Source organism: Penicillium roqueforti (genome assembly GCF_015533775.1).
Source record: "Penicillium roqueforti strain LCP96 04111 chromosome Unknown scaffold_16, whole genome shotgun sequence".
NCBI lineage: Eukaryota > Fungi > Ascomycota > Eurotiomycetes > Eurotiales > Aspergillaceae > Penicillium > Penicillium roqueforti.
In genome coordinates, this window is record NW_024067580.1 from 174,061 (window position 1) to 196,234 (window position 22,174).

Consider the following 22,174-nt stretch of genomic DNA (forward strand, 5'->3'; position numbering starts at 1 on the left):
TATACTAACACAGTAAACTACCTGAATCTATGCCCCAGCAACAGGGAGCTCTAAATCCACTACCCAAGGCGCATTCCTCGCCTCATACGCGACCGTCATAATACTCCCATTAACAAAAAGCGTCTCCTCCCCAACCCGCAGCGGCCGATCCGCCCCAGCACTAACATCACAGAACGCTCCGCGATTCTCTAACATCTCCTCCATATCCGTCGCCACATCTTCAAGTCTAACACCACCATCTCCATCTCCACCCGCCTTATCATCCCACACTCCGCGCTGTGCACCCCACCCTTCATGGATATGACCGAAGAGATGCAGTCGTGGCCTTGCGCGCCGCGCCGCGCGGAGGAGATGCTCACATCCAACGCTCAAATCAGGAGGGACCTGATCCAGGACCCCGGCGGGCGGGCCGTGGGTTAGTAGGATGTCGATGGCCGGGTAATCCGGGATTGGATTTTGAGGCTGTGGGAGTGCGGCGGGGGCGGGGTTGTAGCGGTCTTGGTCGCGAGGGTATGCGAAGGCCCAGTTGTAGAATTCTGGTTGGTAGGGGGAAGCGTAAAGAGTGAATTTTGCGCCTGTTGATAGGGTGAAGGAGTGGATTCCTTCTTCGAGGTAGATTATTCCTGCGTTTCGGGCAGATTCGCTTGTCCAGAGGGCTTTTATAGAGCGGGCGTAGGTTTTGAGAGAATCCGTGTTTGGGGTTTTGGCTGAGGAAGTGCGTAGGGTGGTTTGGAGGTTGTCGTCTGATAGCAGGATGGATTCTTCGCCTAGTTGCTCCGGGCGTTGATGGCGGGTGTAGCCGAAGGTTGTGAAGTATTCTTCGTCCAGAGTTATATCGTGGTTGCCTGCTATTACGAGCTTGAGCTCGGCGTCGGCGTCGATGAGCATGGCGATCATTGCTTCGTGCTCGACGCGGTACCCCACCTTTGTGAGGTCGCCGGCGTGGAGGAGGATGTTTGCTTTCGGGAGTGGATAGCGGTAGGCATAATCGGTTCTTTGAGGTGGGTGTGGTGTGCTTGTATGAGTGTCTGATATCATACAGATGCGAGTCTTGATGGTCGCCATGTTGGTTGATTGAGGGAAGGTTGGGCTGTGGGGGAGATATGGATAAGCATCAAGCTCGGGCCCTAGTAGCGCCCAGAGCCTCCAAGTACCCGGCTGTCCAACACCCCTACTGGGAACTGCTCATTGATAAGTTCTATAAAAGATACATTGGAACATGCTCTTCTGCATAAGTCTTTCTACGAATTGTATTACTTGTATACTACGCAATTAAGAATGCAATAATTACCTAAAGAAGAGATGAAACTAGGAAATAATTCCCATGGATTTGACGGCTCAGAGCTCTACAGACAAATTGCATCCTGTGGATGCTCTGATCATGACATAGCTGAAACTCCGATCCACCCGTTGCAACAACCGAATATTTTATTTTTTCGTTTACTTGCGGATAGCCTTCTGGTAGAAAGCAAGCTCCTCACCCTCCAAAATGTAACCGTCGCAGCGGCCGGACTGGCCGGGGCGCGAGGCAACAACGGCGAACAGACGACCGGACTCGAACTGGCGCTCGATAGCAGACTCGGTCTTACCGGAGTCAGCGAAGCGGGCAGCCTGCTTCTTGGCGACGGAGGCGGACTTCTTCTCCTCCTCAGTAGCATCAGCCTTCTGCTGGCGTCTACGGCCGATGGGCTGGCCGTAGTGGGCCTCGTACCACTGACGGAAGGGGGCAGCGTCAATCTGGACAACGGCCGACTTGGTCAGGGTGTTTGTGCGGACCAGCTCGTTGTTGGAGGGGTGGAAGGACACTCCAATGATACGGGTCTTGCGGGAGACACCCTCGGAGCCCCACGAGAAGTTACCAGACTCGAGACGGAGACCACGGAACTTCTGGTTGCCACCACGGGTGCGGACAAGGTGGATGCGCTTGGTGCCAATACGGGTGTTGGCGGGCTGACGACCCTTCTCGAAAGCTCTGTAGGACAAAGATAGGTAAGAATCTGCAAGTGGTATATCGAATCCTTCCCCTCTCCTTTCAAATGAAAGAAACGTTCGACATCATGCTGGATTGATTGAATCGTACCTCTTCTTGCGGTAGAAAGCGCGCTTGGCACCGGTGGCGCTGCGCTTGTGGCGAGAATCCCGAGAAATACCCATGTTTGCGATTGATGGAGGGGTCTAAGTCGACAGACACAAGTTAGATATTGTTGATTGTGGACCTTCAACAAGTTTTCTTTTTTTCTTTCTTTCAATCCTTCTGTTTCGTCGCGAGCGCCGTGCAAGATCAATCTTCGAATATGGAACAGTTGGGCGACAGTGACGGTGGAGTGGTTGGATGACCGTTGAAAGCGAGACAGAATCGAAAGTTGATGTTGAGGGAATTGAATACCGATGATCGAAATTGATGGGCGCAGCGAGCGAAACAGAATTTGTCGAAAGAAAACTTGCAGGAGTTGAGATAGCCCGGTAACTCACCTCTAAATGTGCAGCCCTTCACCAGAAACACAGATTAGTTGTCGTAGGGTTGTCGTGGGAGTTTGAGGTCGTGGAGTCGCTGAATTTCGCAGGGCGCACTGTGTCGCTCGCTTGTGTAGTGCCCTAACCGACACTAGGCCGCATTTGGATTAGTGGCCCCAGTCACTGGATCGGTCAGGTGATAACCAGATGGCTAGTGGCTGACTCATCGTAAAGTCACGTGCTGGTCACTACATTATCATGATCTGGTCGTACACGATCTGGACATTCGAGCCATTTACATTACAACGATGTACAACATTGAACCCCAATTGCGTCTATTTGCAGTTATACTCACAACTCTGAAATCAATACAAATACAAATGATCGGCTTTCCCAGCTAGTAATTGCACCTATCACCATTGACTACCTATGCTACCCTCTACTGGCTCTTGCCGTTCTTCTTCGCCTTCTGCTCCTTCACAAACTTCTTAATGCGCGAGAACGAACCGTAACCCTCAACAAAACACGACGCAACCCACTTCCACCACAAACCCGACATAACAGGCACATTCAGGGGCTTTAGTTGAGTCACAACTAGCAACACGGTCTCAATGATATGAATAGCCACGACATACGGCTGGAGAATGCAGACGAGGCGCGGAAACCAGGGCACACGCTGGAGACCCAAATACTCGTAGAATTCCGAGCCAGGCTGCAGATTGCTGCGTTGAAAGCAGGTGATGTAGAACAGAAAACACAGCACAAAGATCACAGCCTGGATGCCGCGCGGGGCACGGTACTCAGTGAGTGTGATCTCGCTGCGGCCCAGACGCTTTAGGCTCTCCTTGTGCATAGCAACCATTCGGCCGCGTGCCTCCGAGTAGTCCTTCATTGCCGGTTCGATGGGGACGCTGTAGCGGGTACCGTGAGCGGTGATGATCAGGTAGGAGGTGCTGATTTCTTCTAATTGGGCGTTTTTGGCTTGGGCGGATGTGATACCGCAGTAGGCTTGTAGGAATAGTACGAGGGAATCTTGGTGGTCGGCGTTCATGTGCTTGATGATGAAGTCTTTGGATGACATGGCGGCGGTTGTAGTGGGAGTGTAAAGTGCCAATTGGGCTGGATTCGAAAGAATTGAAACAGTTGCGATTTGAACCGAGTACCACGTATGATATATGGGGAGTTGGTAACACAACGGGTTAGTAGAAATAAGTGCCAAGGCCCGGGCCTCGGCTTCACAGTTTCCGCTATGCCTGACACTTTACAGAAGTTTACACTCACCACACGCCTACTACAACACTGCTGCACTTTTAAGAAAGATGAATTCAACTCCATTCAAATGATTGTCCAACAAATATACATAGCAGTATACGCTCCGGTATATTGCATCCCCTTGGCCCTGCACGCCAGGAAAATCATTGTAAAAAAGAAAAGAACAAGATCCTGAACAGACAAACGGAAAGGTATTACATCAAAACATGGCTCTATGGAAAGCAGCATCCAATCAATTGAAGCATTGAAAAAGGATCACTCGTGACGACGTTGGATCTTCGTGATAGGATTGGCAATGGAACGGGGATGGGTGGTCAAGCCCTGTTGTTGATATAAAACGCGATCAACTCCTAATTCGGTCCTTGAGCAGACATTCTTTGAAGGGGTTTGGGGAGAGGAATGCAAGCCTCGGTTATTACTTACATGAGAGCTAAAGTAAGATCTCCATGAATGCGTGCCTTCAGCTCGACCTCGATTTCCAGATTCAGTTCTAATCTCAGCTTCATGCCTTCCTCGTCCAGCATTGATTTCTCCTCCTTATGAAGGACGTCCATGCCACCAGAGGGCTTGAAGTCCGAGTTCTCATTCGAGTACGGCTGCATGGCTTCCTCGTCGTCGGATTCGTACTCGTCTGAATCATATTCAGATTCGTCCGTGTATTCGTCATCTTGTTGAACGGGTTGTTTTTTCTTCTGCAGCTGTTTGTTCTTCTGTGTCTTGGTTTGTGGTACTTCTTCATCATATTCCTCGTCGGTGTAGTCGTCGGCGCTGTCATAGTCTTCGCCGTCGGAGAGGTCCTCTTGGACGGGGAACTTCTTGGGCTGCTCTTTGGTTTTTTCAAGGGTAGCCATAATGGATGTGATGGGACTAGAGTATAGAGGATAGAGGTAGGAAGAAGACGGTGTCAAAAAGGAAATAAAAAAAGATAAAAGCAGAAGAGTATCTTAATAACATTGTCTATATGATGTATCATTCAAGACGGGGAAACGGCGCACAGACATCATATCAAAGTGCGGAACATGACGTTGGAGGCTTTGCTTTCCAACTTCTCTCCAACTTCTCTCCAACTCGCCAAATCCCCAGCCTGCACTGGCTTCTCGCTAGGCCTGACCGTGGTAAAGGCCGTGTCCATACTGAAAACTGCAGGATAAATCTCCAGAATCTGCCAAGTTGCCAACAAAATGTGCGTATCCTCGTGTCCGATCCGTGGAAACAACGACAGACTCGTGGCGTGAACCAATGGAAAAGAAAAGCAACTAGGAACAAGTAAATCACTTGTCATCGGGCGGTTTGATTGGCTGGCTCCATCCTGGCAATCTATAACTGGCAATTTGCCGTGAAGGCTTTGACGTCGAGTGGCGTCATATCATTTTGCGTTACGTCTGTTTAATCTATTAGTGTGGGGAATATCAATGCACCAACTTCAGCGCGATCTAGGCTGATTGGCGCATGAAACTCGCTGACCACTATATTTATCCGATGCACACTTTATATACCCAGTTGCTCCATATGCGCTCCACATCGTGATCCTTGTCCCGGAACGTCATCTATGCAGTACCTGGGGAGTCCCAGCCCGATGTCTGGCACCGATGGACCCAGGAACCACGGCATTGTTCCCAGCTGACGTCGGAGGCGGTTAGGTTCTGTTTACGTCCGGTTTTATCCAAGCCCTGTGACTCTGATGATATAAACGGCTGTGAAATCTACATCATTGAACTAGACGCACGATTACATAGTTCATTTATTAACGCTTTGTCCTTCATTATTTCGTGCTCGAATCGATTCATATTCCCCTCATTCCCCCTCCTGACAGCCTTCTTCTTCTTCTTTTATTTTCACTATGTCCGACCAGGAACAACCTCCCACTCCTAATCCCGACTCAACAAACACAACCCCCAACAAGCCCAAACGTGCCCCTCCCAAGCTAGGCAAGAAGTCTCCTGCCAAGCAAGAACAAACCCCTCCATCCTCGGAACAGGACCAGGACCAGGATCAGGACCAGGACAAGCAACCTAAAGAAGACGAGCCTAAGCCTGAAGAGCCTGCCAAACAACAAGACCCAGAGTCCGAGCCTGAGCCCGAGCCCGAGCAAGAAGACCAGCCCGAACCAGAACCAGAACCCCAACCCAAGCCTGAACGTCGTCGTCGCAGACCTCGTCCCCGCCCACAAGAATCAGACACCGAGTCCATCGCCCGCAGCGAAATGGAACCAGAGCCCAGACCTCAGCGCCGTGTCCGTCGCCAGCGCCAGCCACAACAACAACAACAAAATGACAGTCCGCTCGGCGGGCTTCCTGGCGTTGGCGGCGTAGACCAGGCCGGCCAGCTCGTGCAAAACACAGCCGGTAATGCCCTAAACGGGGTGACTGGCAGTGCAGGCAAAGCTGTTGGCGGGGTCCTTGGCGGCGGCGAGGAGAAGAAAGACGATGATGGCGGTCGTGATGAGCAGCTTCGTCTGCGGTTAGACCTCAATCTGGATATTGAGGTTCAGCTCAAGGCGAAGATTCATGGTGATTTGACGATTGGTTTGCTGTTAGTATTCCCTCTTTTTTCTTCTTATGCACATCTAACCCTCCCATTTCCCCGTGGCTCTTAACTTGACTCCATACTTCTGTTGGTGCATTTCACTGACTGACAATCTAGTAATTAATCTTGCCGCTTCACAGCAAGTAGAGAAGAGTACATACCTCTTCTAAATATGCTTATCCTTTCTCATCTCGATGAGCATTCGGGCCCCGTTCCACGGAGGTATCGGGTGTGCCTACGGATACATTCAATGACTTGTTTATGGTTTATGTTACAGTGATGCACGATGCATGGGTTGATTTTCTTTTCTTTCTTGTTGATATTTCTTGTCTGCAGATAGGCCATCCTCCTGGATCTGGCAACTATCCTGGTGTCTTGCGGTGTACAATACATTTAACCTTCAGTCTTGGAAAATATCTGAGTCAGGAGAATTGGAATAATGAACTAGGCTTTTGTGTTAATATCTTCTAATCCGATGCTGTATAGATTGAAACAAGTTGCCTAGTAAAGAGAACTTTCGGCTTGCACTGATTGAATCTCGGACGGGATGCAGTGTTCATAACTTTTTAAAAAGCAGGTCAGTCATACTTGGTTGAAGCCATTAGAATAAAAAATATATGTGTATTAGAACACTACACTCTAGACAACTCATCTAGCTATCTATTATCATTTGTGCAAAGAATCTACTCCCAACAGAAAACCGGGCGAAGTAAAAGAAATTAAATACAAAAAGAATCAAAACACCGACAGATAGAGAAAAGAGTAGGTAGTATAACCAAATCATATATGCTCTCTTCTCATCCTTTATACCAAGTGTATTTGAACCCATCTAACCAAAGAAAAAAAAAACTGTAGCTCTTTCAAAGAGCCACGAGACCATTCCATCCTACTATAGCCTACAAACCCGCAACATACATCAGTCCGTATCCAATTGTGACAATAACCACAAAGCACATGAGACTGGCCGGGATGCCGCGGGTCAGGAAATGGTGGACTTGGAGATATCGCTGGCCGGTCTGAGGTACTTCAGTCATGATAGCAGCTAGGAGAAACAAGTTAGCAAGAGAGCTCGATACAAGTGAACTGAAGGAAGGACATACTCATATTAGGGAATCCACTCGTGGGCAATGCCATCGCAACAGAGCACATCAAGGCACTAGCCATGACCAACAAGTTGGGGTGAGGATTTTCCATGCTAACGCCGATCTGGCGGACAAGCGGTAGGATGATAAGGGCGGCGACGGTATGCGAGATGAAGGTGGCCATGACAAGGATGAGAGAACAGAAGACTAAGAGGACGCTGTATAGGCTGAGGTTCTCGACACGCGCGGTGATACCCATGGCGATGGTGTGCAGCAAGCCCGATGAAGTGACGGCCTTGCCCAGACACAGACCACCGGCGGCGAGGATTATGATCGTCCAGAGGAAGTTGTTGAAGTCCTCTTTGTTGAGGATGCCGGTGCCGAAGAAGATGACGAGAGGGATGATGGCGATGACGCCCATGTCGCCGAAAATGTGCTCGAGCTGGTGGCTGGCGCACCAGAGGACGATCGTCAGGAGCGTGACGATGCTGATAAAGGACTGCATGCCGGTCCAGCGGTCTTTGACAGGGCGGATGGGCATCACGGTTGAGTTGCGGCCCGGGCGGAATGTCACCAGCAGCAGAACCCAGATGAGTAGAATGGAGATGATGCAGACGGGCAATGCGATGAAGAACCATGTGCCCCAGCTGATGTTCGGCTGCATGTTCTGCAGGGCAATGATATTCTGCGGCGAGGCAATCGGGGACGCTGCACCACCGACATTGGCGGCTAACGCGATACCCAGCACGAGTGCCTTGGCGAAGTCCGACTCGGGAGGCATGTTGCGCAGCAAAGGCTGGATGATAGAGTAGCAGAGCACAGGGGACGCAACATTGCTGATCCACATACTCAAGAACATACTCACAAACATGTTGGTCAATAACATCACAGATGGCTTCGATCCAGCTTTGCTTAGCACAAACATGGCCATGCGCCGTGCGATGTCGTACTTGGACAGCGCCGCTGCGATTGAGAAACCACCCAGGAGTAGCATAATCACAGGAGTCCACATCGCCGCGAACACCTTGCCGACTGATTCCTTGGGTCCCAGCCGCGTGTGCGGCTCTTCGTCTGACCGCATGATGCCTAGAGTCACGACTAGGAATGGGATAAGAAGCGAAGTGACAAACAGCGGAATGGCCTATCACTCAACGTTAGCATTCAATGTGAGTCAATAAACAAACAGTAACCCATACCTCAGTGGCCCACAAGATACTAACGAGGACTAGCATAGCCAAGCAGTTCTGCTCCTCGGGAGTTTCCATCACGTTCAAGGAAAGCATTACGCCGAATATGGCGATACTAAATATCAGCGTACCAAAGCTCAAGCTACAGAGCCATAACGGAAACTGGAATCGACCAAGCGGGGTTGACATCTCCTGGGTGCGGATCTCGTTCTTGTCGCCCTGGCGCCGGGAGCTAGCCGGGTCATCGCCGCCCAGGAGGGTCCGGCGAATACCAACATTGGCGGCCTGCGCACGTCGTTCGATTTCGATCATCTCGCGCCAGACAGTGTTCCGCTCCCAAACGACATGCTCACGCAGATGCAGACGCAGCTCGCGCCTAGCAGACTGTTTATCGTTCTTCGTGACGATGCCCGCGTACACACCCTCCACGTTCTCAATATGGCGATCGATTTCAGCCATGGTACTTTCAGTGAAAGGTGGTGCGGGATGGACAACAGTGGCTAGGTAGTCTCGGCGCAGGCTGCGGTCCAAGGTTTTGTCATACTTCTTCAGGGCCTTGGCGAAGCCAGTCTTGTTCAGCTCGATGAAGGAGCGAAGTTCGCAGAGTGAGACGTAGCATTCGATCAGGCGCTTTTTTAACGATATACCGGTATTATAAAGAGCGCGGAAATCCTCGTCGTTCAAGTACGACTCGTGCGGTTCTCGGCTGGTCGCCGGTCCAAAGTAGGAAGAGTCTACCAAATCACCGTAGTGGTCCTCCGTGCCAGACTCGCCATCGATCGACTGCGACACTCTCGGGCGATGTGAGACGGCCGCCGGGGAACGATCGTCGTCGCTATCACCACCTTCTCCTTCATCGTCCGCCATCGAGTCATTGCTCACAGCACTAGACCGCCGGCGCGGAGCCGAGACATTGTTGCCGCGGCGGGAGCTTGCCTTTATGATTGTCTCGCTGACGGGGTCCATATTAACACCGTCCGTTTCGGAAAGATATACACCAGCGTCTTTTATGAGCTCATCTGCGAGTTCAAAAATCTCCGCCTCCTTCTTCTGATAGAAGGAACAGATCTTATCCATCTCAACGTCAAGAGCCCTTTTAAAGATTGCATCCGGGTTGCTCGGCTCAGCGCCCAGCAGCGGAGCGGACTCTACATCTGTGGTAGACGGTCCCTCAACGCGATTGACCTGTTTCTCGAGGGTGTAGATCCTAGTCACGATGCAACGTTAGCACCATCGAAATAATCATCCGGGCCGGTGCATCGATCCTGTGCAATGTGACACCAATTCAGATTCCCGAATCTGCATGTACACACTATCCCAGCCACAGACGCCCTGATATTCAACCCAACAACTTACAATTTCTTCAAATTGCTGTACGCGATGTAGTTCGAGCTCCAATCGGGCACAGCATTAAACTGAATACTATGCGAGAACTTCATCTTGGCTTTTGAATCAGGATCGACGTTCCCGTGCGATGCGTTGTGAGCGCGACGTCGGAGAGCCTCAGCCCAGAACCGAAGATGAAAGCCCTGAGGCTGGTCGTGCTCTAATGTCTTCTCCTGCGATTCCTCAAGGATATCAAAATCTGTAAGGGGGTTTGAGTTGGCGGCAAGGTCTAACCGCCCAACGCTATCTCGATATTGGTCTGAGCGAGCGGGGCCAGATGCGGTTGTGGTAGCTGTGTGGGAGGGAGGGAGGTAGTCGACAAGTTCAATGGAATCGGAGTGCGAGGTAGGAGCCACCTTCAAGAGAGAGGCCGGAGGGTAGTCGGCCTAGGTCATTCAAGGAGTATAGAGAGATGCAGGACTGAGGGGAAGGTAGCAGTGGCCTCTATCTTGGGTGGGGGCACGAAGAGGCTCGAGAAGTCCGGGTCAGTTGGATATTGGGGTTGCACTAAGTAAGGCAATGATATAGCGCAGCACTCCACTGATCGGGGAAAGATCTTGTATCTGGTTGGAATCTATTCCGAGGCTGTAGACATGTAGAATATTGAACGTATTGGCGGTTTTTTTTTTCTCACCCCAGGAACCGTTGCGCTTGAGCTATGTTGTAGATTAGGTAAGCGTGCTGCTTGGCAGGGCCTATCAGACAATGCTCTATACAAAGCACTGAGAGAGGTGTGACAGAGAACAAGATGAGGTTGATGTATAGAAGTAATTGTATTCAAGGTGTGTAACTAAGTTTAGCTGAGGGTAGGTGGTCTCCAATAATAGGAACCGTAACGATAAGGAGTATAAGCCGCCATGTCTATGTATATAAGACAACGATATGGAGATATCATAAGCGAATCTAAAACTCCGTAGCATATGTCAAATTCCAACGGTTGATATTGGCTTTTCCTCGGGAAATATCATGAGCCCATGAAGAATAAAAGTCAAATTCTTTTGACCAGACTATATAAATGTACATATGCAGAAGTGCTCAGAGATACAAGACAAACCCCCAAACCCGGATAGAAGAAATACAATCCAATAAGACCAATTTAGCGACGAGCGTTAGTATTCAGGTTCGCACGACCAGAAATACCAATCTTGTGCTGTTGGTCCCTCTTCTCCCAGACACCGCTACGACCCTCAGCAACGGCCACCACCTCAGCCGCAACACGGTTCGCAAACAGCGCATCACGTCGCTTATCCGACGCATCAAGAATCCACTTGATCGCAGTACGGCGGCGCTGGCGCAGAGTCAGCGGGTGAGGAATCTGCACGGCAGTACCACCACCCGCGATACCCTTCTGCTGACGGATTCGGAAGAGGGGCGCCACGGAGTCGACGACGAGAGTAAGGTAGAGGACAGGGTCGAGGGGGAGCTGAGATGCCGGGGGAGCCCCGAGGAGACGGCGACGGGGGTTGATCTGGGGGGGAGAGGCGGTGCGGAGGTGATCCAGAACGAGAGACATGTTCTAATATCCAGTTAGTTGATTTTCTCAACACACCCTCGCCAACCATAGATGAGAAAAGAGAACCATACCTTCTGCGCCTTCGTCAGTTTCCCACTCTCCATCATCATCTTAGTGAACTGGTCCTGCATGGTATCGTAGCGCTTGCGGAAGTTCAACGTCTTCAATTCCTCTGGGAGGGCAGGCGGATCGAACTTGAGCCCAGGGTTTTCCTCAAGAGCCTGACCCTGCACCTGCTCAATCATGCTGGCAAGAGCAGCAGTGGCCTCATCACTAGCGCCATCGAGTCCGGGAATATGAGGAATAAGGTTAGCCTCGTTGTTAGGCTCAACACCCTGCAGATCGTTCATAAGGCTTCGAGCCGAAGTCGAGAACGAGCGCGAGCCACCGGACTTTTTCAATGCGTCCCGCATAACCTGCGGCATGTGTTTCATAGCGTCCTTATCGCGGCTGAGGACCTGTTCCACGAAACACAGTTAACACGGGCCTTTCGGCTTTCTCATAAGACCCTAGCAAGCTCTCATATTATGTATTATTGCTCACCTCCTCAACGGGCGTCCCTTGATCCAACTCGGGAGTAGCAGGAATACCATCACAACGCTTTTCCTTATCCATAATTCGGGAGATCTCGTTGGCCTCCTCGCTAACATCGGGCAGCTGGTCGACAGTCGGGTAAGTCTGCTGATCGGGCTGTGGCTCGACCTTCTTTGAGCCATCGCGCGAAGAGCTCCATCGGCACTGAATGGGTAGTGACTGAACGGCGCGGAATCGGACGGGGCTGGCGATGAGTGCGGGCGTGGTGGATTGGCGCAGGGCCGAGACGGCCTTGTTGGCTGTGAAGAGGTTGAGTCGAGGCGGCATGGTTTCGGTCGTGAGAATTGGCCCCGGTGTAATTATTGAGACGAGGGGGTCAAGATTAATCGGCCTGTTTTGGGAGGTTTGCGGCGAGCAAATTTCCGGATTTGCTTAGTAAGCGCCAAGATTTTGATGTGAGGTCATGAAATGTACAACAATACTTGATGGAAATAAGAACAAAAGTGATGGATACTAATTAGTTTAAGCGATGATTCAAGGCAAAACTAAGCTTCGATTCGTCGATTCTAGTCTAGCACTAAAGAGAAGACTTTTTCTGATGATCCAAGTGACTATCTAGCGCAGATATATTTTCGCAAAGTGATGTCGATATACATCTAGTGGTTCAATTTTAATGTTGTGTTTGACCTATTTTGAGTTACTCTCTACATAGACTTATAGAGATATAGTGGGACATGCAATTTTGACTACTAAGGTACTATAGACAGGTACTATAGAGAAGTAGTTTTGACAAAGAATACAAAGAAAACACGGTAGATGCTATATGTAGCGCATGAAGAATCAACTAAACAAAAGAGGGACCTGGTCAGAGATGACAACCTCCACAACTCGAAGATAAAGCCCCAAACTCAAGCCATAGCTCAGTTGGTAACATCATCAGGGTAGACATAGAATGCCAAGGCCAGAATGATATACATGCCGAGACACATGCCACCCTCAAGGTAATTGGACTTTCCATCCTGAATAAGCAAGTTAACAACCAATCCAGAAATGAAGAAAGCCACGGTCTCGAAAGTCTGGAAGTGCAGTGTCATCTCGATATCCATGATCCAGCCCAGGATAACCAAGAAGGGCGTGACAAAGAGCGCAATCTGCAAGCTGCTACCAATAGCAACTCCGATCGCAAGATCCATCTTATCCTTCCACGCAACCACAACGGCAGTGACATGTTCCGCGGCGTTACCCACAATCGGGATCAGCACCAGTCCAATGAACGTCTTGCTCATGCCTGTGGTCTTTACTAGGGGGTCGATAGCATCGACTAGGTAATCGGCGCAAATAGAGACGAGGAGAGTCACAATGACGAGCACCACACCCGCAGCCCACGGGCTGAGAATGCGCTCCTCCTCCTCGTGCTCCTCCTCCTCGGCGCCGGCGATGTTCTCGGTATCGCTACCATTCGTCTCTTCGAAGAGGTCGGAGTGAGAGCCCAGCTGGAAGTAGAGATACATGACGTAGATGATCAGGAGGATGATGGAGGTGCCGTGCGATAAGATAAGGATGTTCTTCTGCGCAGCGTTGTCCGGGTCCGAGTTCTCACCTGCACCGTCGGGATTGGCGATGGAGTTACCCGAGATCGCGGCGTAGAGGGTTGCGGGAATGATAAGGGATGCGGACGCCACAGCCATGAGCGAGGACATGGTCGATGCTACGGTGGTGTTGAAAGACTGTTCGCGGTAGCGGAGTCCACCGACGAAGAAGCAGCAGCCCAGCACGAGCAGGATGTTAGACAGGATACTTCCCAGCATACTGGCCTGGACGACGCGAATCTGGTTCTGTCTCAAGGCAATTACACTGACCTATCAAGAAACAAAGATAAATTAGCATCACCACCCGCTAGCACCGGTATCAATTTCAAGACTCGAGGATCGGCAAGCTTACAATCAGCTCAACAGCATTTCCAAAAGTGGCATTCATCAAGCCGCCAAGCGCTTGACCCAGAGTAGCGGCCAGCTCCTCGGTAGCGAAGCTGAGTAGCGAAGCGAGGGGAACAATAGCAAAGAAATTGAGTGTAAAGACAGCGGTGGAGTCCCAGCCAAGGGCACCGGCGATGATGCCCAAGGGCACAAAGATAAGCAGGACGTTGACATAGTCGCGGACGATTGTTTTCCACGTCAGGTGGACGACGCGCATTGGCCATTGCACCCATATACGGTTGTCGTTCGGGTGGTGGTGGTGCAGTCCATGGTCGGTATGCTCGTGAGATGAGAGGCCGGAGAAGGAGCCACGGTGTGCGCCGAGGAGTCCCGTTCGCTCACTGGCGTCCAGGGAGCCGTTGGTGCCAGAGGCCATTCTTCGTGGACCGAAAGTGTGGCTTCGAAAGTGAGAGCGGAAGTTTGGGAGAGCTGAATATAAAATTCCTCGGGTTAGTTTGGTGAATTTTGCATCCGTTGCCAGAACGGAATTGTATAATTTATGAGACTTTCACAGAAAGCCGGAAAGGAGCGGATGGGGAAGAATGAGAAGATGGGAAGGGGAAAGGGAGTATATCAACCCACACATGATTTCTACTTGGTACCAAGCTTCCAAAGAGATTAAGGAATGGTTAATTGGTTAATCGGTGGGGGTTCAAGCCGCTTCCAAGGTTTTTCTTTCTTAGCGACACCGACATGAAATTTCCGAGGAATCAAAGTTAGCACAGCCTTTCGACTGTTAGGAACTTGAAGAACAAAAAGTGGGGCCCTGAGTGTTTGCCAAGGTGGGTGTGGCCCAGTCAGTGGGGAGCGGAGCTTTGAAATGACGACCCATCGGCCTTGGAGCTCCACATACCAGAGAATGGGACGCGATGATTGGCCACAGTGCAATGCCAAGGTTGTGCACTGCCACAGTCCACGATTGGGACGCACGGACCGATGTGTTTCGGAGATCCATGGATGCTGACTTGGACTTAATCTAAGTCAGGGGAAAAATAACATTATGTAGATTGGAACTATATAGCACATGGTATATCTCTTTTAACACCAAAAGGAGAACCCCAGTCCATATGACAGAAAAAAAAAGGATCAAAGAAGAATACAACAGGGTAGTAAGTCACATCGAAGTGAAAGAAAAAGAAAATAAAAGGAGCGTCAAGACACTGGAGAAAAGAAAAAGTAAAAGAGGTATAAAGGATAGAATCGAATAGGAAAAAGAAAGGTGATCATCATTACTCCTCCGGCAGCACACCATTAGCTTTGAAATCCATCCGACTGCTCTTGCGGCCGACACCCTTGAGCATACTGAAACGACGAAACACCGAGTCCCGCATCCCGCTATTACTATTATTGAGCACAGGGGACAACGGCGCCGTGCCATTCGTGGTCGTCAGAGTCATCACATTACTATCACGTGTGGCAGGCCGCGAATAATCGCGTGTAGACGGGAGCGTCGACCACCCACCACTGGAGGCGGGCGCAATCCGGTCTGTGGCTGCACCGGTGGCAACAGGGCCGCGCTGCTGGGAGTCGGCGCGACTGCGGCCGTCGTGGGAGCGGGCAGCCGTGTCGTGGGGGACATTGTGCGTGTTCAATGAGGTCTGGGATTCATGGGCCACGGACGGCGAGGAGCCGTGCTTGTAGGTCTTGTCGCCGAAGAAGCTGCGGCGTCTCTCGCTTCGGCCGCCGCGGGAGTGGCTGGTTGTGCGGCTGTTAATCGTAGCCGTGTCGTCGTCGAGATTTTCGTCTTCTTCACCCACTATTTGGCCTTTGCTGTCGGATTGCTGGATGGTGAAGATGGAGTTGGTGGCGCCGTGGGATCGCTTGAAGGGGTTGATTATGCTGATCCGTTGACTGACGGATTGCCTGTCGGAGCGCTTGCGCGTGTGGGCATTGTTTCGGGCTGCGCGGTTGAGGTCTTGTTCTGAACTGCCGACTCGCTGGATAGGTGGCATTCGACGATTGTCGCTCGAGGAGGGGGACTGGCGAGCTGTTTGTGTAGGCGTAGGTGATGAATACTCCTGCGGAGCAGGGACGAGAGAACCTAACTCGGGCTCGAAGACATCTTCAAAGCGTCGGAGTAGTTCGGCTTGGGTAGCTTGCTGAGCGGGGCGCTGGTAAAGAGCCAATGCTTGTTTGATAGCCAAGGCGTGGTCGACGAGTGCAACGAAGAGCGCCGTCTCCATTGGGTCCACCGGCTGCTGTGTTGCTTGTACTATTTCACCGTCTTCATCAAGTTCCTCAAGCAGCTTGTTCCTTGCCATCTCCGCATCGGATAGGAATACCCGATACGATGCCACACAGTTAGAGGTTGACGAGCTGTGGTCAAGCAGTGATTCTAGGGCATCGGTCAGATTAGATAGACCAGAATCCTCACCCGACGCAGCACGGCGTCCAATAAGCTGAAGCTCCTGTGTTTTGCGCCACGTGCGCTCAATAGCAGTCTGCAGAGGCGAGAGCGTAACCTCTTCGGCAGAAATGACCTCACTACGACGGAGGATATTCGGAAATGCTTCCGAGACAGTGAAGACGAGCTTTTGAACGAAGTGCTCCCGGACATCCGAGCTGGTCGTGTGTCGTCGCGAAGTGGAAGAGAAGCGAGATGGATCCGAGATCAACAGGTGCTCGCGGACAGAAGACGGAACCTTGGGGCGCTGGTAGACAGGATGAGACACATCGCGGTATGCGCTAACGGCGCTGATCTGAAGGAACTGGCCCTCATAGTCAGGTATCTCGCCAGTAGACATGACCTGCGCAGTAGGGTGTTCCCGCTGCATACGATCCACAAAAGAGGCCATGCGTTCAGTCGGACACGCTTCGAATATGAACTCCTTATCGCGTAGGCCGGGAGGAAACCCAAGACCCTTGTAGACCACACGGAAGTAACGCGGGAATTGTTTGTTGCCCTTGGCGATGTAGTCATAAATTCGAGCCATGGAGCTTTGGGCTCGGGAGAGCTTGGCGAAGTCCATTGTCGTGTGCTCATAGTGCACCGCGAGCTCCTTATAGCAAGCTAACGCGGGGCCCCAGGCCATGGCATTTTCGAAGTTCTGGATAATGGAGAAGTATAAAGCCTCTCTCCGTTCGAATGCATTCTGGGCTGGGAATGCGGGCCTGAGTAGCTCCGGCATAGGCTTGATGGGATCCCATTCGTAGAGATCGGCATGGAACTGAAGGGCAAGACCTGCTTCAGTGAAGTTACCTGCCGCAGCCTGAGCATCCGCAAGTTCATGAACGTAACGAATAAAGATGTCCTCGCGACCCATGTCCTTCATATATTCCATTAATTTCAGAGCGTGCAAACTTTGGGTTGAGGCACCGCTCTGAGAAGCCACCAAAAGATCCAAGAGCTCATCGACTGTCCCGACCAGACTCTTGACAGCATTCGACAACAGATCATCGGATATAGTTTCCCTCTCGAACAGATCCAACAGCTCGCCGATGAAAACCTTCTGGCTGACGCTCTCGTTCATCTGCTTGGACTTGAAGAGCGTATCCAGGCTAGAGATGATCTCCGTTTCAATAATGGAGATATCTTGGTTCAGATCCCATTCACTCAGAATCATCGTCTGCAGTATTTGAACAGCAACATGTCGCAGCCCCTCGTGGACACTGAGACACAGACCAATGATGGGAGGCACCAGGCCGGGAACATACTGGACCTGATAACCGCCCAGCCTTTTCAGATTGAATCGCTCCCTCTCGTCGTCCGTAGTCTCCCAACCAATGGCTTCCCAGGTAGATTGCAATAAGTCCGCACCTTGCTCGCGCACATCGCCGGCGATCTTCCAGACAGCGCGGCGCTTCTGCTCGGGGAAAGTTTCGAGCGCAAGGACATCACTAGAGATCACCTTTAACAGAGTCGTGAAAAACGACTCCCACAGCTTGGTATCGAATGTGTCGGCATCATCCGGTGCCGGAAGGAGTTTATCAATTAGCAACACTGCAATATGTTCAAGACTCTTGATAGTCGCGCGATGGTTGTACACATGAATACTGAACCAGGTCTCGGGATAAGCCTCGCAGTCGAGGATGGAGTTGTGAGCCTCAAGGGTCTGAGCAACAAATAGTGCAAGCTCCAATTCTTTCAAGTTGGGTAGCTTGGGAGACGCGATCTTGGCAATGGCAGCCATGAGCGCAGACAGTTCCACCAAAGACTCATCGAAGCTTTGAGGGGTCTTGGCAGTCTTCATCTGGAAGGGGAACGCCTTGCTGAAAAGCAAAGAAAGATACTCCGACTCCTCTACTCCCTCAGTGGAGATAGCACAGTAAGAGGCGACGATAGCTGGCATGAATCCATAAAGCAGAGGATCAGGCTGACTGAGCAATTGAGCCACGATTGAGTTGCTCAGTCGCACCTGATCTCGATACAAATCCGAGACGCCTGAGGTGGAACCCCAGTATGGAGTCAACCAGCCAATACAGCTGGAGATCAATGTTCGTCTCTCGTCGCCGGAGGCGAAAACATCAAACAGAGTATAATTCTGAATGAGAACTAGCTTATAGAGTATCAACATGCCGGTGACATCCTTGCATGAATCCATGAAACTCAGAGCGATCATAATTATTTCATCCTTGCTCAGGACGTTGGAGAGCTCAGGTAGCCACGTATGGAAATGTTGAACTACCAGTGTTTTGCTGCCCACCAAAGCCGGCGACGAGTTTCTCATCAAAGTCTCCATAGCCTTGAAAATGGTACGCATGTCTCTGTTGAAGGTGGATTGCACCGTGGTGATGCCAATACCTTCCTCCTTGGCCTTTTGCTGCTCGCGAGCCTTGATGATGAATTTTAACAGATGGCGTCCCACCTTGAAGGCGGCACGGAGATTGCGAGATTGCGTACCGTCGGTCCCTGCGTTTAAGAGGCGCAAGTAGCTTCGAATAAGGCACGGGGTGACGAATGGGAAGTTGAACTGCTCATCGGCGTACCGGTCGACCAGCGGGCCTAGGTTGTATCGTCGATCATGGACAATTCCCAGAACAGTGACCAGGTTGTTGAAGATCAAGTTCTCGTATTCTTCATTACCAGCATTCTCCACCAGGATTCCGAACAGCGCGTCGAAGACACCACTTAGTTGTTTCACAATCTCGATTTCGGGAACAAAAAGTAAACGTTTCAGGGTATCCAAGACCTCGTCCACGGGCCGCTCTCGCCAGTTGAGAAGACTCAGAATGACTTGATCCTGGGAGTACTCTGTGCTGCAAAGATGGGTTTCAAGGTGCAAAGTGGCCAATGGACCCGTCACAGCTTCATCTTTGGCGGATTCATTCTTGCCGAGCGCGCTCCATGGGAGGTTCAGATAAGCACCCTTTCCATTCTCAATGCTGGATGTCTGCTTGTCATAAGCATGCAACAGCAGAGAATGATGCCCATCTCTAATGAAAGCTTGCTGATCCCAAAGGGGCATCCAGGCAAGAGCAAAGGGAAATTCTGGCGCATCTGCAACACTCATCACTATGTGCGAGCCAGGGATTTGTTCTGTGGGGATCTTGAGGCGGATGGTCTGGTTCCAAGGTGTGCCGCGCTGGGCGATGGTAGTGCGCCATGCCGTGTTTGAAGTTTTGGATGACGAAGGGAAGACACATTTGTCTATCCGAGCTCCTTTAGAATCACGTACTTCAAGAGTGAGTTGAAGATTGTGAAGTCCGCTGGCCGCCTGCAGAGGAATTTGACCTGCTTGCGGGTGAGACAGGAGAGCATCTGTGGGGAATACCGCCTGACAGAGTGTAACGTAGATATCGGATCTTGGCTTCGTAGGAGCCTTGGAGAATCCAATGCGCTGTGTCTGTATGACATCGTGCAATATAGTAGGATTCTGACGAATCAGGAATTCCGCATCGCAACTGGCAAAGGGGCGCAGATGGAGGTGTAAACGTGCTGCGGGGTCGGCACGTACATACCGGCCGGTGGGACTAGGAAGCAAGGCGCGGATCAACTTGTCAAAGCCATCCGTCAGCCCCTCGCCGTCTTCGCCGTCTCGACGGGGCGACCAAATGTTGATCACTTGTTCAGTGTCCTTATCCTGTCGAAGAATCGGCGATATCTCCAAGATCCCAACGCCAACAGTACGGATCGCCGAGACCTCCTTTGTTGGTGCGGGTTGAGGGGTGGTTGTGTCTTTGACGCTGGACGCACTGCTCGATGTTCGTGGAATTCCTTGAGTAATGGGCCTAGGTGGCTGATCCAAGCTCGGTCCGCGTTGCTTGGGTGTCCACATCATGCTGCGTCGCGTTTTCAAACTACCCTTGGCCGAAGGTTGAACACTACCATTTGTCGTGGCCTTGGTTGGGGTTGGGGTGTCTCGCGAGATTGATGGCCTCGACACAGGAGTGGTATCAGCTGTGGACCGGGTCTCTGGGGCACGAACCCAAGCAACTAGATAAAGCTGCCGCCCATTCGGAGATCCATCTCCGATGTCTGTTGCGGCCAATTCGGTGAACAGTGTCTTCAGTCTACTGCTTTGGCTCATGTTGACGAATTTATCAGGAGACGGAATATCTAAGCTATAGGTCTCAGATAATGGACTGAGTGAACCAGCGTCTGACCGGGAGAACAGCTGTATTCCGATAGTCACTTGCCCCGGTGCATTCCCTGATACCGCGTTGATCTCCAGCAGCAAATGATGGAGTGCAGTAGCATCGGATGTCTGGGTGGGACTGGATTCGAGCATACTCATCTCGGACTGCAGCTTCGCCAATTGGATAGCAGAGTCATCACCCGTTAGCAAACGGCCTCTCTGCTCCGGATCGCGAACAATCACGTCCCCGCTAAGCATTTTGTTTGCCTTGACAAGTTTCCAGACTGTGTCGTTCCGCAATGCTTCCTTCTCCTTTCCAGTCAGAACATTGTGTAGTAATTGTCGTCTCGCAAAGTCCAGCTCTTGTACCACGGTTGACATTTCCTCCAATACATCATACCGGCGTGCCAAAAGTAATTCATGCAAATTAGTCGAATGCCATTCGCGCAGACACGATGCGATTTCATCCACTAGGGGCTCTGTGAGAGAGGTCGGAGTTTCATCGCCGATCTTAAGCATCGGGACGGGGGCAGGCGGCTTCGGCGCATCAGGGTCGCGAGGAGCAAATGAGACAGGCGTATGCGGGATCGAGCCTGTTCGCCATCGCGGACTTGCCTGGTCTGACCCATCGGTCTTGTGAATGATAATCTGGGAAGGCTTCCCCTTTTTCGCAAGGACGACGTCCGACACCTCGGCAACAGCCTGAAAGTCACTGACGGAATAAGCCAGACTATTTCGGGACAGGAATTCTCCATCCCAGCCGGACAAGGTCAGTCGATCAATGCTTTTCCGGTCAGCATTTAGTAGTGCTTTATATCCATCGCCGTCGCCTAGCACCTCTCTAATCTCAACGCAGTTCCGCGGGAAGATACCCGAGAATACACGAGCTTCGAGAGTTTGGCCTTTGATGCTTGTCAAGCCGGCCAGTAACGACGGCGGCGCGACTAGATAGCCTCGACACCATTCGCCGTCCGTCCCTCCTTGCTCAATTATGTAAAGCTCATCGCCAAGCTCCAATGGTAGATCTGCGGGGGAGGACGGGTTGAAAGGGTATATGGCAACGGCAAATGCGATGCGAGGCAGCGGCCGCCAGGGCATGGCTGTGTTGTGAATCGCTCGACGCGATTGGAGCTCGAGATACCCGATTTGAGGTGTGCCAGTCCCCGCAAATGGGTCTCCGATCGCAAGCCTCGCGGGAAGAGATTTCGGGTATGTGGATCAGTTCGAGGAATGTTCGATTCGGTCAATCGAAGGCAACATGTAGTGGGAGGAGATCTTAGTCGTCGAGTCCCGAAGGGGGGTTGAATAACGAGAGGAATGCGGGAATTCGAGGAATGCGACAAGTAACGATCTAAAGAGGCATGATTAGGGAGGTACAAGCGGGACCAAAGGAATTGTCGCCCTGTCGGAAAGCGAGGAAAGAGAGCACAGAGACTGTAGTTCTCTCATCAAAAGACACGAACGGGAGTTCTGGAGTGTTGCAATTCAGAGTATCTGTGCCCCCCTTGGGCGACATTTCGGTGGAGACCACTATTTAGAGGCGTGGGGAAAAGACTCACCGTATAGAAAAAAAAAACACACACACAGGGTAAGTCGGAGGGAAAAGAGAAGAGAGATGTCAGATAGATTGAAAGGAGGAAGAAGATTAAAATCGCAGATCGAAGATCACCCCCACACTATCTCTTAGCCAGAAGCTGGGACTTTGGGGGATAACTGCTTTCGCCTTGCT

At 51.3% G+C, this 22,174-nt stretch overlaps 9 protein-coding genes across 9 annotated transcripts; 1 reads left to right on the forward strand and 8 right to left on the reverse strand.

Annotated features, from left to right (window-relative positions):
• Window positions 1-27: 27 nt before the first annotated feature.
• On the reverse strand, window positions 28-1,065 carry LCP9604111_6184 (uncharacterized protein; the record flags this gene model as incomplete). The annotated part of the gene is made up of 1 exon (XM_039074077.1): window positions 28-1,065. One exon carries the CDS (start codon window positions 1,063-1,065, stop codon window positions 28-30), a length of 1,038 nt encoding a protein of 345 aa, XP_038927710.1.
• Window positions 1,066-1,440: 375 nt separating this feature from the next.
• Window positions 1,441-2,154, reverse strand: LCP9604111_6185 (40S ribosomal protein eS8; the record flags this gene model as incomplete). Its single annotated transcript, XM_039074078.1, has 2 exons — window positions 1,441-1,972; window positions 2,081-2,154. 2 exons carry the CDS (start codon window positions 2,152-2,154, stop codon window positions 1,441-1,443), a joined length of 606 nt encoding a protein of 201 aa, XP_038927711.1.
• Window positions 2,155-2,893: 739 nt separating this feature from the next.
• Window positions 2,894-3,535, reverse strand: LCP9604111_6186 (DUF2470 domain-containing protein; the record flags this gene model as incomplete). Its single annotated transcript, XM_039074079.1, has 1 exon — window positions 2,894-3,535. The coding sequence occupies one exon, from the start codon at window positions 3,533-3,535 to the stop codon at window positions 2,894-2,896; it is 642 nt and encodes a 213-aa protein (XP_038927712.1).
• A 534-nt stretch (window positions 3,536-4,069) lies between these two features.
• On the reverse strand, window positions 4,070-4,577 carry LCP9604111_6187 (uncharacterized protein; the record flags this gene model as incomplete). The annotated part of the gene is made up of 2 exons (XM_039074080.1): window positions 4,070-4,076; window positions 4,150-4,577. The coding sequence occupies 2 exons, from the start codon at window positions 4,575-4,577 to the stop codon at window positions 4,070-4,072; spliced, it is 435 nt and encodes a 144-aa protein (XP_038927713.1).
• A 989-nt stretch (window positions 4,578-5,566) lies between these two features.
• Window positions 5,567-6,376, forward strand: LCP9604111_6188 (uncharacterized protein; the record flags this gene model as incomplete). Its single annotated transcript, XM_039074081.1, has 2 exons — window positions 5,567-6,258; window positions 6,370-6,376. 2 exons carry the CDS (start codon window positions 5,567-5,569, stop codon window positions 6,374-6,376), a joined length of 699 nt encoding a protein of 232 aa, XP_038927714.1.
• Window positions 6,377-7,148: 772 nt separating this feature from the next.
• LCP9604111_6189 (putative plasma membrane phosphate transporter Pho87) lies at window positions 7,149-9,960 on the reverse strand (the record flags this gene model as incomplete). The annotated part of the gene is made up of 4 exons (XM_039074082.1): window positions 7,149-7,294; window positions 7,353-8,475; window positions 8,531-9,728; window positions 9,878-9,960. 4 exons carry the CDS (start codon window positions 9,958-9,960, stop codon window positions 7,149-7,151), a joined length of 2,550 nt encoding a protein of 849 aa, XP_038927715.1.
• A 1,043-nt stretch (window positions 9,961-11,003) lies between these two features.
• LCP9604111_6190 (mitochondrial 37S ribosomal protein uS7m) lies at window positions 11,004-12,281 on the reverse strand (the record flags this gene model as incomplete). Its single annotated transcript, XM_039074084.1, has 3 exons — window positions 11,004-11,423; window positions 11,492-11,878; window positions 11,964-12,281. The coding sequence occupies 3 exons, from the start codon at window positions 12,279-12,281 to the stop codon at window positions 11,004-11,006; spliced, it is 1,125 nt and encodes a 374-aa protein (XP_038927716.1).
• A 593-nt stretch (window positions 12,282-12,874) lies between these two features.
• On the reverse strand, window positions 12,875-14,516 carry LCP9604111_6191 (calcium/proton exchanger; the record flags this gene model as incomplete). Its single annotated transcript, XM_039074085.1, has 3 exons — window positions 12,875-13,813; window positions 13,896-14,359; window positions 14,513-14,516. The coding sequence occupies 3 exons, from the start codon at window positions 14,514-14,516 to the stop codon at window positions 12,875-12,877; spliced, it is 1,407 nt and encodes a 468-aa protein (XP_038927717.1).
• A 643-nt stretch (window positions 14,517-15,159) lies between these two features.
• On the reverse strand, window positions 15,160-21,543 carry LCP9604111_6192 (guanine nucleotide exchange factor DCK1; the record flags this gene model as incomplete). Its single annotated transcript, XM_039074086.1, has 1 exon — window positions 15,160-21,543. One exon carries the CDS (start codon window positions 21,541-21,543, stop codon window positions 15,160-15,162), a length of 6,384 nt encoding a protein of 2,127 aa, XP_038927718.1.
• Between the last annotated feature and the right edge of the window lie 631 nt (window positions 21,544-22,174).